The sequence below is a fragment of the Natator depressus genome, chromosome 1, assembly GCF_965152275.1.
Source record: "Natator depressus isolate rNatDep1 chromosome 1, rNatDep2.hap1, whole genome shotgun sequence".
Classification (NCBI taxonomy): Eukaryota; Metazoa; Chordata; order Testudines; family Cheloniidae; genus Natator; species Natator depressus.
In genome coordinates, this window is record NC_134234.1 from 341,349,307 (window position 1) to 341,363,539 (window position 14,233).

Consider the following 14,233-nt stretch of genomic DNA (forward strand, 5'->3'; position numbering starts at 1 on the left):
TTTCCTGGCCCCAGCCCCGGCAGCCGTCCACCCCACGCGTGCTGGCCCTACACCCAGGGCTCCGCTCCCAGCCCCGCAGCTGCTGGCCCCATGCCCGGAGTCCCGGCAACCAGCTCCACACCCAGGGCTTAGCACCTGTGGCCCTGGCTGCCGGTCTCAACCCCCAGCCGGAGCTCCACTTCCAGCCCCTCCCCTGCCCCCAGCTGTGGCCTCAGCCCCAGCCCCCTTACTCCTGTCCATATCCCCCGCACAAGCCATGCCCCTACTCTGGGCCCCAGGGGGAAGGGTCCAGACCGGGCTAAGCGGGGGGCGGGAGGTGACCCTGAAAAGTTTGGAGACCACTGCTCTAGGTCCTATCGTAATACAAATAAATAACTAATAATCGCCACCTTTGTGTTTTAAACAGGGGAACATGTAGTGACTGCTCTTGTTCCCATGTGAGCACCCTGGTGCGCTCGCACACTCCCCTTGGAATTGTACATAGAGGAAGCAACCTCCCACCATTTTGTGTGATCAACCCATCAATGGTGCAAAGATTCCTCATGAGTGAGCAGCACAGAGCAGGAATGGGATTGGCCCAATCAGCCATTCAGTCGTGGAACATGTGTTTGTATGTGTGCACACATCCACACCCTGCTTTGCACTGTTCAACCAGCTTCGTTTCTGACACAGCTGTGAAGTTTGGGTTGGTGCACACTGTAGATCCAGCTTTCGATCTAAATAACTTGAGCGTCCCCTTTTACTCCTACTCAACTGAAGTATTAGCCAGGATTATCTTTCCCCAATAAATGACATGGCTGTAGAACTGTATGTGGTTTGAAGTTAGGCTTCTCCTACCATTGTCTACAGATTTCTGCCATCATAGGATTGCTGAGGTCCCCTCTCCAATCTGTACCAATACTTTTCATTCAGGGAAAGACTTTCACTTACTAATTAAATCTGCAGACCTGGGTGCAGACTCTCCAGGAGAAATCAGCAGGAATATCAAAGAGAATTTTCAATCGCCAGAACTCATAAGGAAGGCCGATGAAGCTCAACAAGAATTACTTAGTGAAATACAGAATACGACTGAACCAGAGATGCCTATCATGGAATCAACTCCATTTATGACCGGTAACTTATTTTGATGTGGTTGTGTGATTGTTTTAGCTTTGGCTACAATTGACCATGACCTCCCTCCTACCTCACCCATGACAGCCTGGGAATTGTAGTTATAAGACCGCTTCCCAGTGTACCGATGGAACGAGGGCCATGTCAGGATGTCTGTTGGCATGGGACTGGACAGCCAGGAAGGACAGCCAGGGTTGGAAGACCATGAATGGAAGATTCATGAGATGATTGTTAGGAAACAAACCTATAACTAGCTGCAGCTATGGTCCCATAGGCTGTATTAGTGTGTTGGTAAAATGACAGGTTTCAGAGTAGTAGCCGTGTTAGTCTGTATCAGCAAAAAGAACGAGGAGTACTTGTGGCACCTTAGAGACTAACCAATTTATCTGAGCATAAGCTTTCGTGGGCTAAAACCCACCTCATCAGATGCATGCAGTGGAAAATACAGTGGCGGCTGATGATAGAACAAGAAGCAGTGGTCTCAAGTTGCAGTGGGGGAGGTCTAGGTTGGATATTCGGAAACACTATTTCACTAGGAGGGTGGTGAAGCACTGGAATGGGTTACCTAGGGAGGTGGTGGAATCTCCATCCTTATTGGTTTTTAAGGCCCGGCTTGACAAAGCCCTGGCTGGGATGATTTAGCTGGGGTTGGTCCTGCTTTGAGCAGGAGATTGGACTAGGTGACCTCCTGAGGTCCCTTCCAACCCTGAGAGGCTATGATTCTATGGTAAGGTGGAGAGACCAGGACCATCACTGACAAATGTGGTAGTACTTTTATAATCAGAGTGACAAGGCAGGAAATGGAGCCCACTGGGCACAACAGAAGATCTCACGGGCAGATCAAGATGGCTGACCGGTCTAAGGCACTGAGTGTGGGCTGCAATCGGCCCTGGAAACAGGGGAAGGTAAAACTCCAGTCCTGACAGCGTGTTGCTCTTTTCAGCCAAGCTGAAGGGCTAGATGTGGGAATTACTGGGTGAAGTTCTCTGGCCTGGGTCATGCACAGGTCAGACTAGATGATCTTAATTGTCCTTCTGGCCAAGGGCGCTGGACCCTTTGTAGAGGGGTGGGCCAGGCCAAAGTCTCCCCGCCCTCTCCCCAACTAGGGGGGGCGCTTTTCTTGACCTGCTGCTCACAAACCGGGTAGAATTAGTGGGGGAAGCAAAAGTGGATGGGAATCTGGGAGGCAGTGACCATGAGTTGGTTGAGTTCAGGATCCTGACGCAGGGAAGAAAGGTAAGCAGCAGGATACGGACCCTGGACTTCAGGAAAGCAGACTTCGACTCCCTCAGGGAACGGATGGGTAGGATCCCCTGGGGGACTATCATGAAGGGGAAGGGAGTCCAGGAGAGCTGGCTGTATTTCAAGGAATCCCTGTTGAGGTTACAGGGACAAACCATCCCGATGAGTCGAAAGAATAGTAAACATGGCAAGCGACCAGCGTGGCTTAATGGTGAAATCCTAGCGGATCTTAAACATAAAAAAGAAGCTTACAAGAAGTGGAAGGTTGGACATATGACCAGGGAAGAGTATAAAAATATTGCTCGGGCATGTAGGAAAGATATCAGGAGGGCCAAATCGCACCTGGAGCTGCAGCTAGCAAGAGATGTCAAGAGTAACAAGAAGGGTTTCTTCAGGTATGTTGGCAACAAGAAGAAAGCCAAGGAAAGTGTGGGCCCCTTACTGAATGAGGGAGGCAACCTAGTGACAGAGGATGTGGAAAAAGCTAATGTACTCAATGCTTTTTTTGCCTCTCTTTTCACTAACAAGGTCAGCTCCCAGACTGCTGCGCTGGGCATCACAGAATGGGGAAGAGATGGCCAGCCCTCTGTGGAGATAGAGGTGGTTAGGGACTATTTAGAAAAGCTGGACGTGCACAAGTCCATGGGGCCGGACGAGTTACATCCGAGAGTGCTGAAGGAATTGGCGGCTGTGATTGCAGAGCCCTTGGCCATTATCTTTGAAAACTCGTGGCGAACGGGGGAAGTCCCGGATGACTGGAAAAAGGCTAATGTAGTGCCAATCTTTAAAAAAGGGAAGAAGGAGGATCCTGGGAACTACAGGCCGGTCAGCCTCACCTCAGTCCCTGGAAAAATCATGGAGCAGGTCCTCAAAGAATCAATCCTGAAGCACTTACATGAGAGGAAAGTGATCAGGAACAGTCAGCATGGATTCACCAAGGGAAGGTCATGCCTGACTAATCTAATCGCCTTTTATGATGAGATTACTGGTTCTGTGGATGAAGGGAAAGCAGTGGATGTATTGTTTCTTGACTTTAGCAAAGCTTTTGACACGGTCTCCCACAGTATTCTTGTCAGCAAGTTAAAGAAGTATGGGCTGGATGAATGCACTATAAGGTGGGTAGAAAGCTGGCTAGATTGTCGGGCTCAACGGGTAGTGATAAATGGCTCCATGTCTAGTTGGCAGCCGGTGTCAAGTGGAGTGCCCCAGGGGTCGGTCCTGGGGCCGGTTTTGTTCAATATCTTCATAAATGATCTGGAGGATGGTGTGGATTGCACTCTCAGCAAATTTGCAGATGATACTAAACTGGGAGGAGTGGTAGATACGCTGGAGGGGAGGGATAGGATACAGAAGGACCTAGACAAATTGGAGGATTGGGCCAAAAGAAATCTGATGAGGTTCAATAAGGATAAGTGCAGGGTCCTGCACTTAGGATGGAAGAATCCAATGCACCGCTACAGACTAGGGACCGAATGGCTAGGCAGCAGTTCTGCGGAAAAGGACCTAGGGGTGACAGTGGACGAGAAGCTGGATATGAGTCAACAGTGTGCCCTTGTTGCCAAGAAGGCCAATGGCATTTTGGGATGTATAAGTAGGGGCATAGCGAGCAGATCGAGGGATGTGATCGTTCCCCTCTATTCGACACTGGTGAGGCCTCATCTGGAGTACTGTGTCCAGTTTTGGGCCCCACACTACAAGAAGGATGTGGATAAATTGGAGAGAGTCCAGCGAAGGGCAACAAAAATGATTAGGGGTCTAGAGCACATGACTTATGAGGAGAGGCTGAGGGAGCTGGGATTGTTTAGTCTGCAGAAGAGAAGAATGAGGGGGGATTTGATAGCTGCTTTCAACTACCTGAAAGGGGGTTCCAAAGAGGATGGCTCTAGACTGTTCTCAATGGTAGCAGATGACAGAACGAGGAGTAATGGTCTCAAGTTGCAATGGGGGAGGTTTAGATTGGATATTAGGAAAAACTTTTTCACTAAGAGGGTGGTGAAACACTGGAATGCGTTACCTAGGGAGGTGGTAGAATCTCCTTCCTTAGAGGTTTTTAAGGTCAGGCTTGACAAAGCCCTGGCTGGGATGATTTAACTGGGAATTGGTCCTGCTTCGAGCAGGGGGTTGGACTAGATGACCTTCTGGGGTCCCTTCCAACCCTGATATTCTATGATTCTATGATTCTATGATTCTCCACGGCTGGCTGCTCTGGGGTGAGCCAGCTGCCCTCTCCTATGGCACCACAGCATCCCCTGGTGGGAGAAAGGTGTAATTGCAGCATCTCCGGGGCAGAATCTATTATTCTGCGGGGGGGGGGTTGGAATCTGCAGGGACATGAATTCTGCGCTTATGTTTCTTTTGTTAAAAAGCAGGGGGGTCATGGCTCCCTGGCCTCCTTGGTTCCGGCCTTGGTGCTTCTGCCCTTAAATCTATGGGAAAAGGAGCCTCTGAATGGCAAACTGATACAGATATCAAACAGCAGGAGACAGTTCCTTTGTTAGCTGCCTGAAGCCTGCCTTTGTAGCCAACGCTCTGTACCCAGAAAGCTTTTTCTCTCGCCTTTATCTCACAGTTGCATTACTGTGCTTCCAGGCTGTGTCTGCTCCACTTTCTCTCTCTGCTGCTGTCTTGCTTCTGTCCCTGTGTCTCTCTGGGTGCGATGGCTCTGTCCCACCAACACAGATTGTACGCGGTGGTGTAGCTGCGCCAGTCCCAGGATATTAGAGAGACAAGGTAGGAGAGGTCACATCTTTTAACGGCCCAACTGCTGTTGGTGAGTGAGACAAGCTTTTGGGCGACGCAGCTCTTCAGGTCTCCCTCCAGGCCTGAGGAAGAGCTCTGTGTAGGTTGAAAGCTCGTTTCTCTGACCAACAGAAGTTGGTCCATCCATAGGCACTGACTTTTATTTTTCCCTGGGGGTACTCCAGCCTGAGACCCCGCCCCTTCCCCCAAGGCTCCGCCCTCCCCCTGCCTCTTCCCACCCCCACTCCACCCCTCCTCCGAGGCCGCTGCCCACCCACTACTCGCTGCTCTCTGCCCTCCCCCAAACCCCTCCCCGAGCTCCCAAACAGTGGTGGCTGGTGGGTGCTGAGCACCCGCTATCTTTTTTCCCGTGGGTGCTCCAGCCCCAGAGCACCCATGGAACTGGTACCTGTGGGCCCCTATCTTGTCCCACCAACACAGAGCCAGACACCCCAGAGCAAAGGCCTGGTCTACACTAAAAAGTTAGTTCGACCCAGCTACATCACCCAGGGGTGTGGAAAATCTCTATCCTACGCTGGTGGGCCAACCCCTCCTGTGTCTACACCCAAGGGCTACCGCCGGGCAGCTGCAACTGCGCTGCTGTAGCTTTTCAAGTGGCAACTAAACCCAAAGACCTTGCCCCGTGGAGCTCTCTGCCCACAAAGTCTGACTTACGGGTGGGCGTCTACACCCGCTGTGTCTTAGGTGGGGCTGTTCAGTTGTCTCTCACAACTGTCTCATGAGGGGTGGTGGTCACAGCAGGTTAGATGCAATTTAACCCAACCCACGTAATATTAGCATAGATTTGGGAGACCCAGTTGTTAGGAACCATGGGCCTGTAGGTCCTATTTCGAGTGTCCCCTGTATGGGACAGGGTAATGAAACATATATACCAGATACTGACCTTGGTAAAGCATTGCGCTCCGTGGAGGACAAGCGCTATAGACGAGCTAGGTCTTGATGATTATGAAGCACCTGTAAAGCAAAATCCACAATCTGGTCTCTGCTTCCTGTCCTGTCCGAATCCCCTGCCACCCAGGACCAACCGTCTGGAAATATGCGTACTTGCTCGTTACTGGAGAGGGGCCGGGGTCCGTTCCCTCCTCTTCATTGCAGTCCGTAGTAATTTCCCTCTGCAGAGAGCCGGGAGTGGGGGTGCTAGGAGTGCTGCTCCTAGGTTAACAGCAACGCCGAAGTGGGTGTGGGTTATTTGTTTTGGTTTTTGTCCAGACTCCTTGACATGCTGCTTTCAGCGGCTGTGGAAGTGGCATCCATAATCAGAGGCTCTTGTGCGAGGTCAGGCTCCGACCCTGTGGAGAGGCAAAGAGCGGGGGTGAGAGTGGAGACAGGGTCTGCATTGCAAATGGAAAGGCTCTTTCCGTGTAGCACACTGTGCTCATTGCAGACTCACTAGACAGTGCCACGCGGCATCCTTACGGGTGGGCTTTTCATGCCAGAAAATAGCTGGACATGAGCAAGAGATTCCGGGGGGATGGACATACACTGGGCCTGATGTTCCTCCAACAGACAATCGGCGCCGACTCTGGGGGTGCTCCGAGGCTGGACCACCCACGGGGAAAAAAAAAGGGTGCTACCCCCCGGTCACCTGCCACTCAGCTGCTTGGCAGGAGGCTCTGGGGCGGAGGGGGCAGAGTGGGGGTGGGAAGCAGTGGAGCGAGGGCGGGGCTTATTCAGGAAGGGGACCGGAAGAGGCAGAGGGAGGGTGGGGCCTTGGGGGAAGGGGAGCAGCAGGGGGCAGGAAGAGGCAGAGGGAGGGTGGGGCCTTGGGGGAAGGGCGGGGCAGGAAGAGGCAGAGGGAGGGTGGGGCCTGGGGGAAGGGGTGGGGCAGGGGCAGGAAGAGGCGGAAGGAGGGTGGGGCCTGGTGGGGAAGGGGACCGGAAGAGGCAGAGGGAGGCTGGGGCCTTGGGGGAAGGGGTGGAGCGGAGGCGGGAAGAGGCGGAAGGAGGGTGGGGCCTTGGGGGAAGGGCGGGGCGGGAAGAGGCGGAAGGAGGGTGGGGCCTTGGGGGAAGGGGCAGGGCGGGGGCGGGAAGAGGTGGAGGGAGAGTGGGGCCTTGGGGGAAGGGCGGAGCGGGGGCGGGAAGAGGCGGAGGGAGGGTGGGGCCTTGGGGGAAGGGGCGGAGCGGAGGCGGGAAGAGGCGGAAGGAGGGTGGGGCCTTGGGGAAAGGGCGGAGCGGGGGCGGGAAGAGGCGGAAGGAGGGTGAGGCCTTGGGGGAAGGGGCAGGGCGGGGGCGGGAAGAGGCGGAGGGAGGGTGGGGCCTTGGGGGAAGGGCGGAGCGGGGGCGGGAAGAGGCGGAAGGAGGGTGGGGCCTTGGGGGAAGGGCGGAGCGGGGGCGGGAAGAGGCGGAGGGAGGGTGGGGCCTTGGGGGAAGGGCGGAGCGGGGGCGGGAAGAGGCGGAGGGAGGGTGGGGCCTTGGGGGAAGGGGCGGGGCGGGGGCTGGAAGAGGCGGAAGGAGGGTGGGGCCTTGGGGGAAGGGCAGGGCGGGGGCTGGAAGAGGCGGAAGGAGGGTGGGGCCTTGGGGGAAGGGCGGAGCGGGGGCGGGAAGAGGCGGAAGGAGGGTGGGGCCTTGGGGAAAGGGCGGAGTGGGGGCGGGAAGAGGCGGAAGGAGGTTGGGGCCTTGGGGGAAGGGGCAGAGCGGGGGCGGGAAGAGGCGGAGGGAGGGTGGGGCCTTGGGGGAAGGGGCGGGGCGGGGGCTGGAAGAGGCGGAAGGAGGGTGGGGCCTTGGGGGAAGGGCAGGGCGGGGGCTGGAAGAGGCGGAAGGAGGGTGGGGCCTTGGGGGAAGGGCGGAGCGGGGGCGGGAAGAGGCGGAGGGAGGGTGGGGCCTTGGGGGAAGGGCAGAGCGGGGGCGGGAAGAGGCGGAGGGAGGGTGGGGCCTTGGGGGAAGGGCGGAGCGGGGGCAGGAAGAGGCGGAGGGAGGGTGGGGCCTTGGGGGAAGGGCAGAGCGGGGGCGGGAAGAGGCGGAGGGAGGGTGGGGCCTTGGGGGAAGGGGCGGGGTGGGGGCGGGAAGAGGCGGAAGGAGGGTGGGGCCTTGGGGGAAGGGCGGAGCGGGGGCGGGAAGAGGCGGAGGGAGGGTGGGGCCTTGGGGGAAGGGCGGAACTGAGGCGGGAAGAGGCGGAAGGAGGTTGGGGCCTTGGGGGAAGGGGCAGAGCGGGGGCGGGAAGAGGCGGAGGGAGGGTGGGGCCTTGGGGGAAGGGGCGGAGCGGAGGCGGGAAGAGGCGGAAGGAGGGTGGGGCCTTGGGGGAAGGGCGGAGCGGGGGCGGGAAGAGGCGGAGGGAGGGTGGGGCCTTGGGGGAAGGGCGGAGCGGGGGCGGGAAGAGGCGGAGGGAGGGTGGGGCCTTGGGGGAAGGGGCGGGGCGGGGGCTGGAAGAGGCGGAAGGAGGGTGGGGCCTTGGGGGAAGGGCGGAGCGGGGGCGGGAAGAGGCGGAGGGAGGGTGGGGCCTTGGGGGAAGGGGCGGGGTGGGGGCTGGAAGAGGCGGAAGGAGGGTGGGGCCTTGGGGGAAGGGCGGAGCGGGGGCAGGAAGAGGCGGAGGGAGGGTGGGGCCTTGGGGGAAGGGCGGAGCGGGGGCGGGAAGAGGCGGAGGGAGGGTGGGGCCTTGGGGGAAGGGGCGGGGCGGGGGCTGGAAGAGGCGGAGGGAGGGTGGGGCCTTGGGGGAAGAGCGGAGCGGGGGCGGGAAGAGGCGGAGGGAGGGTGGGGCCTTGGGGGAAGGGCGGAACGGGGGCGGGAAGAGGCGGAGGGAGGGTGGGGCCTTGGGGGAAGGGCAGAGCGGGGGCGGGAAGAGGCGGAGGGAGGGTGGGGCCTTGGGGGAAGGGCGGAGCGGGGGCAGGAAGAGGCGGAGGGAGGGTGGGGCCTTGGGGGAAGGGCGGAGCGGGGGCGGGAAGAGGCGGAGGGAGGGAGGGTGGGGCCTTGGGGGAAGGGGCGGGGTGGGGGCGGGAAGAGGCGGAAGGAGGGTGGGGCCTTGGGGGAAGGGCGGAGCGGGGGCGGGAAGAGGCGGAGGGAGGGTGGGGCCTTGGGGGAAGGGCGGAGCGGAGGCGGGAAGAGGCGGAAGGAGGTTGGGGCCTTGGGGGAAGGGGCAGAGCGGGGGCGGGAAGAGGCGGAGGGAGGGTGGGGCCTTGGGGGAAGGGGCGGAGTGGAGGCGGGAAGAGGCGGAAGGAGGGTGGGGCCTTGGGGGAAGGGCGGAGCGGGGGCTGGAAGAGGCGGAGGGAGGGTGGGGCCTTGGGGGAAGGGCGGAGCGGGGGGCGGGAAGAGGCGGAGGGAGGGTGGGGCCTTGGGGGAAGGGCAGGGCGGGGGCGGGAAGAGGCGGAGGGAGGGTGGGGCCTTGGGGGAAGGGACGGGGCGGGGGCGGGAAGAGGCGGAGGGAGGGTGGGGCCTTGGGGGAAGGGCGGAGCGGGGGCGGGAAGAGGCGGAGGGAGGGTGGGGCCTTGGGGGAAGGGCGGAGCGGGGGCGGGAAGAGGCGGAGGGAGGGTGGGGCTTTGGGGGAAGGGGTGGAGCGGGGCGGAGTCACACAGCTACACCACTGGGGGGAGCGGCCCGGATTTCCCCAGGAGGCACTGCAAGGCAGCACCGGAAGTGTGGCTGTGCCGGTACCATGCCCACAGCAGGAAATCTGCTGCTGCGGGGACACAGACTGAGCCACGCTCTGTGAGAGCGGTTCAGGCGACTGCCCCTCTACCCAGATACACAATCCCGCCGGTGGCTGCAGGGCGGCCTGTCGCAGCGCCTCGCTTCGTGACCCCCTGGCGCTGCGTCTGCAGCCCCAGATCCTGCGGGGCCCCGCATCGCACCCCAAAACGGGCGTAGTGTCTAGCCCTGCCCAGAGGTAGCGCTGTGAGAGGCACCTTCAAAATAGCGACGATCGAGATGCAGCTAGACACAGATTGTCCGTGCTTCCGAGGGCCGGTCTCCCCAGGGAGCTTCCATCGGCATAACTACGTCCTTCAGGGGTGTGGAACCCCCCCCCCTGCCCCCCGGAGAAGTAGCTCTGCTCAGGTAGCCGCTGTAGACAGCGCTAGGTCGATGGAAGAATTCTTCTGTCGACCTCGCTATTTTACTTACACAGATGGGACAATCCCTCCCGTCGGCATCGGCAGTTTAAATGTAGATGTCCCCTGAGAGACTTTTCACAGATGGTGCAAAGCAACAAAGAAATTTCCCTTCCTTTTTTTTTTTTTTTAAACCCATGGTGCTTTATTTTCAAGGGGCACCTGCCTTCCTGGGAGGTTTCATGCCTAACTGCACCTATCGCATTCTAGACTGGAGCTGGCTCACACACCTGCCACCACCTCTCTTCGTTCATGTAATGGAAGCAAAGTTTACAAGACTCATTAAAGAAAAGAACCCCGACATCTAGAGACAGGCCTGGACCGACCCGCTTCGGCCAAACTACCCTGAGTTTTGGGGAACAGTGCTGGAAATAGAAACCCATTTACGGATGGCCTGTATCTTACTGTGAGCTAAATCCAAATATCACCCAACACGGTCTCTGAATCCAAAGTTTGCAGCCTCCCTGCTTTGTCCTCTAAGGAGCTGCCTTCTCCACTTTGGGGTCTTTCTCATACATTGATGGCATCACCCGTCTGGGTCTAAATTTACTTTCAAGAAACATTTTGGATCTCGGAAGTTTAAGATCAGGGGCCCGGGCTCCATGCTATTGAATCACAGCTGTGGCTGTCTCCAGCTGGCAATCCCATTAGAGCCTGGATTGCTAGCAACAGGGCACTCAATCGGTTTGCTAGGTGATGGTTGTGGACAGGCATCTAAACGCTAACAGGATTCTGCAATCAGGTGGCTATTACGGCTGGATTACCGTCGCTTCTGGCTTTTCAAACCTCTCAAATTTACAGAACCCTGATCTTACATTTATCTCCCTTCTCTCACAAACACCACAGATACTTCAAAAAGAAAAGGAGTACTTGTGGCACCTTAGAGACTAACCACAAGTCCTCCTTTTCTTTTTGCGAATACAGAGACTAGCATGGCTGCTACTCTGAAACAGATACTTCAGTTTTCTCTAACATCTGACCTTTCTGACTGAGTTGTTAAAAGCCATTAAGAATTTTATTGCCACCGATTTCCACCACTCACCAGTTGTTCGGTGACATTTATCAAGAGCTTGTTATAGACGGAAAACCATGTAAACCTGTAACGATCAATATTTAAACTGTGGCTGATTTATTTGCACGCCCTCATTAACTGTGATTTCCATTTGCTTTCTCTGCAGCTCCCAGTGATAAGCAGCTAATGGCTCAGGCTCCGCAGGAGCAGCGACGTGCCCGCAGCCCATTAGAAGGTGAAATGCACTGAATTAAATGGCATTTAGGGAAGTCACTTTCAGGAGAGGAAGTGCTTTTTAAAACTGAGCTCAAGGGGACACACACATGGAAACAGATACACCTGATAACTAGCGCTACAGGAAATCTCTGTCTCTCTCCTCCTGCATGGAGCAGATGAACTTAGGAGCCGGACATTCCCCTGTTGTTGAGATAATTAAGATAACTAATTGCAGCATGCTGCCACCTGCAACAATGTTGTCCAGCCAGCCTGAGTGGCCCTGCAAACCGGGTCATGTGTCTCTGGATGCTGCTGGGGTCAGTGAGTGCCACAAAGAGCCTTCGGCAGAGTTCAGCAGTGGAAGGGTTCAGCTGCATGTTTGGAGATCAGACACTATGGGGATGGGCACACTAGGCTAGTACCTAGTGGCGTTTGCGAGGTCTATGGCAGAAAAGCGTTCTCTTGATTTCCAACCACTGGAAATCGGATTTCCTGCTGAGATGAAACTGGCTTGGATGCTCGCAGACAGTAAGACGTTTTAGCCCCCGTCTGCAAAAAATCCAAGAGGCAGCTCAGCAACTCTGACAGCCTCTGCTCAAGATGCAGCCGAGCTAGAGCCACGGCGGGTGTTGCAGGTTGGGATGGTAGAACATTTGGGTGCTGCCTGCAGGAATAGCGGGCTTTGAGGCAGGTCAGTGCATTGACAGAACTGCGTGGAGGGGAAGCTTGCTCAGCACTTCATTCATTTTACTGAGTATCCTATTCATCCAGTACAATCCAACCTCCCATGCCAGCTCATGGCCACACGCTCCTGATGGCCCAGATCCTGCCCCCCTTGCTTACAGTGTGCAGTACCTTACTCTGTGAGTAATCCTATTGAAATCAATGGTGCTACTTGTGGAGCAAGGTGCTGGCCTGGACACACCATTGGAAAACTCACATAGGGCAGGATTCTGCCATGGGAAGCAGTCAGGCCCAGATCCTGAAAGGTATTTAGGCTCCTAACTCCCCTTGAAAGTTAGGGGCCTAAATCCCTTTGAGGATCTGGGCCTACCTTACTCCCTCTGAATCCCCATTGAAATGAACAGGGGCTATTTACGCAGTAAGCGGCTGCTCAGTGGGAGTAAGGGGGCAGCATCTGGCCATTGCTTTCCATTCCAGCGTCGATCTCTTGGTGGGGATCTGTTTCATTTCAGACCCTTGTCGACTGCCGATGGACGAGGGCTCCTGCCTGCACTACACGTTGCTCTGGTATTACCATGGAGAAGCCAACGCCTGCAGGCCGTTCGTGTTTGGAGGCTGTGGAGGAAACAGCAATAGGTTTAAATCCAAACTAACATGTGAGCGTTGGTGTAAAATCACAACAGGTAGGGGGACGTCTCTTCCATTCGCTTCTGGTGGGGACAAGAACAAATGGGTATCGACTGGCCAGGAATAAACTCAGGCTGGAAATTAGAAGAGAGATTCTAATCCACAGAGAAGCAAAGGTCTGGAATGGCCTGCCCATAGGAGTAGTGGGGGCAAGAAACCCAAGTAGTTCTAAATTGGATCTTGATATATTTACCAATGGGATTACTGGACTTGATGACCCAGGAGGTCCCTTCCAGTCCTGGGTGAGGCCACCCCAGTCACTTCTCCTACCCCCCTCACCAGTGAGTCCTGGACTAGCCTCCCACCTAACATACATGAGTCCCATCCTCTCCACCTTCAAAGAGCTGCTACAAAGCGGCCTCTTCTGCAGAGTGAAAAGGAGTACTTGTGGCACCTTAGAGACTAACCAATTTATTTGAGCATAAGCTTTCGTGAGCTACAGCTCACTTCATCGGATGCATTCAGTGGAAAATACAGTGGGGAGATTTATGTACACAGAGAACATGAAACAATGGGTGTTACCATACACACTGTAACCAGAGTGATCACTTAAGGTGAGCTATTACCAGCGGGGGGGAGAGGGGGAACCTTTTGTAGTGATAATCAAGGTGGGCCATTTCCAGTAGTTGACAAGAACGTCTGAGGAACAGTGGGGTGGGGGATAAACATGGGGAAATGGTTTTACTTTGTGTAATGACCCATCCACTCCCAGTCTTTATTCAAGTCTAAGTTAATTGTATCCAGTTTGCAAATTAATTCCAATTCAGCAGTCTCTCAGTGGAGTCTGTTTTTGAAGTTTTTTTGTTGAAGAATTGCCACTTTTAGGTCTGTAATCGAGTGACCAAAGAGATTGACGTGTTCTCCGACTGGTTTTTGAATGTTATAATTCTTGACATCTGATTTGTGTCCATTTATTCTTTTACGTAGAGCCTGTCCAGTTTGGCCAATATACATGGCAGAGGGGCATTGCTGGCACATGATGGCATATATCACATTGGTAGATGTGCAGGTGAATGAGCCTCTGATAGTGTGGCTGATGTGATTAGGCCCTATGATGGTGTCCCCTGAATAGATATGTGGACACAGTTGGCAACGGGCTTTGTTGGAATGATAGGTTCCTGGGTTAGTGGTTCTGTTGTGTGGTGTGTGGTTGCTGGTGAGTATTTGCTTCAGGTTGGGGGCCTGTCTGTAAGCAAGGACTGGCCTGTCTTCTAAGATCTGTGAGAGTGTTGGGTCATCCTTCAGGATAGGTTGTAGATCCTTGATGATGCATTGGAGAGGTTTTAGTTGGGGGCTGAAGGTGATGGCTAGTGGCGTTCTGTTATTTTCTTTGTTAGGCCTGTCCTGTAGTAGGTGACTTCTGGGGACTCTTCTGGCTCTATCAATCTGTTTCTTCACTTCAGCAGGTGGGTATTGCAGTTGTAAGTACGCTTGATAGAGATCTTGTAGGTGTTTATCTCTGTCTGGGGGGTTGGAGCAAATGC

General features: G+C 55.8%; 1 protein-coding gene across 1 annotated transcript in view; it reads left to right on the forward strand.

Annotated features, from left to right (window-relative positions):
* The window catches only part of LOC141980933 (uncharacterized), a 232,495-nt gene that overhangs the window by 211,145 nt on the left and 7,117 nt on the right, over positions 1 to 14,233 (forward strand). Inside the window, exons 94-96 of the mRNA XM_074942711.1 lie at positions 946 to 1,113; positions 11,329 to 11,397; positions 12,575 to 12,745. Of these exons, the coding sequence (XP_074798812.1) occupies positions 946 to 1,113; positions 11,329 to 11,397; positions 12,575 to 12,745 (408 nt within the window). The remainder of the gene's footprint in view (positions 1 to 945; positions 1,114 to 11,328; positions 11,398 to 12,574; positions 12,746 to 14,233) is intronic.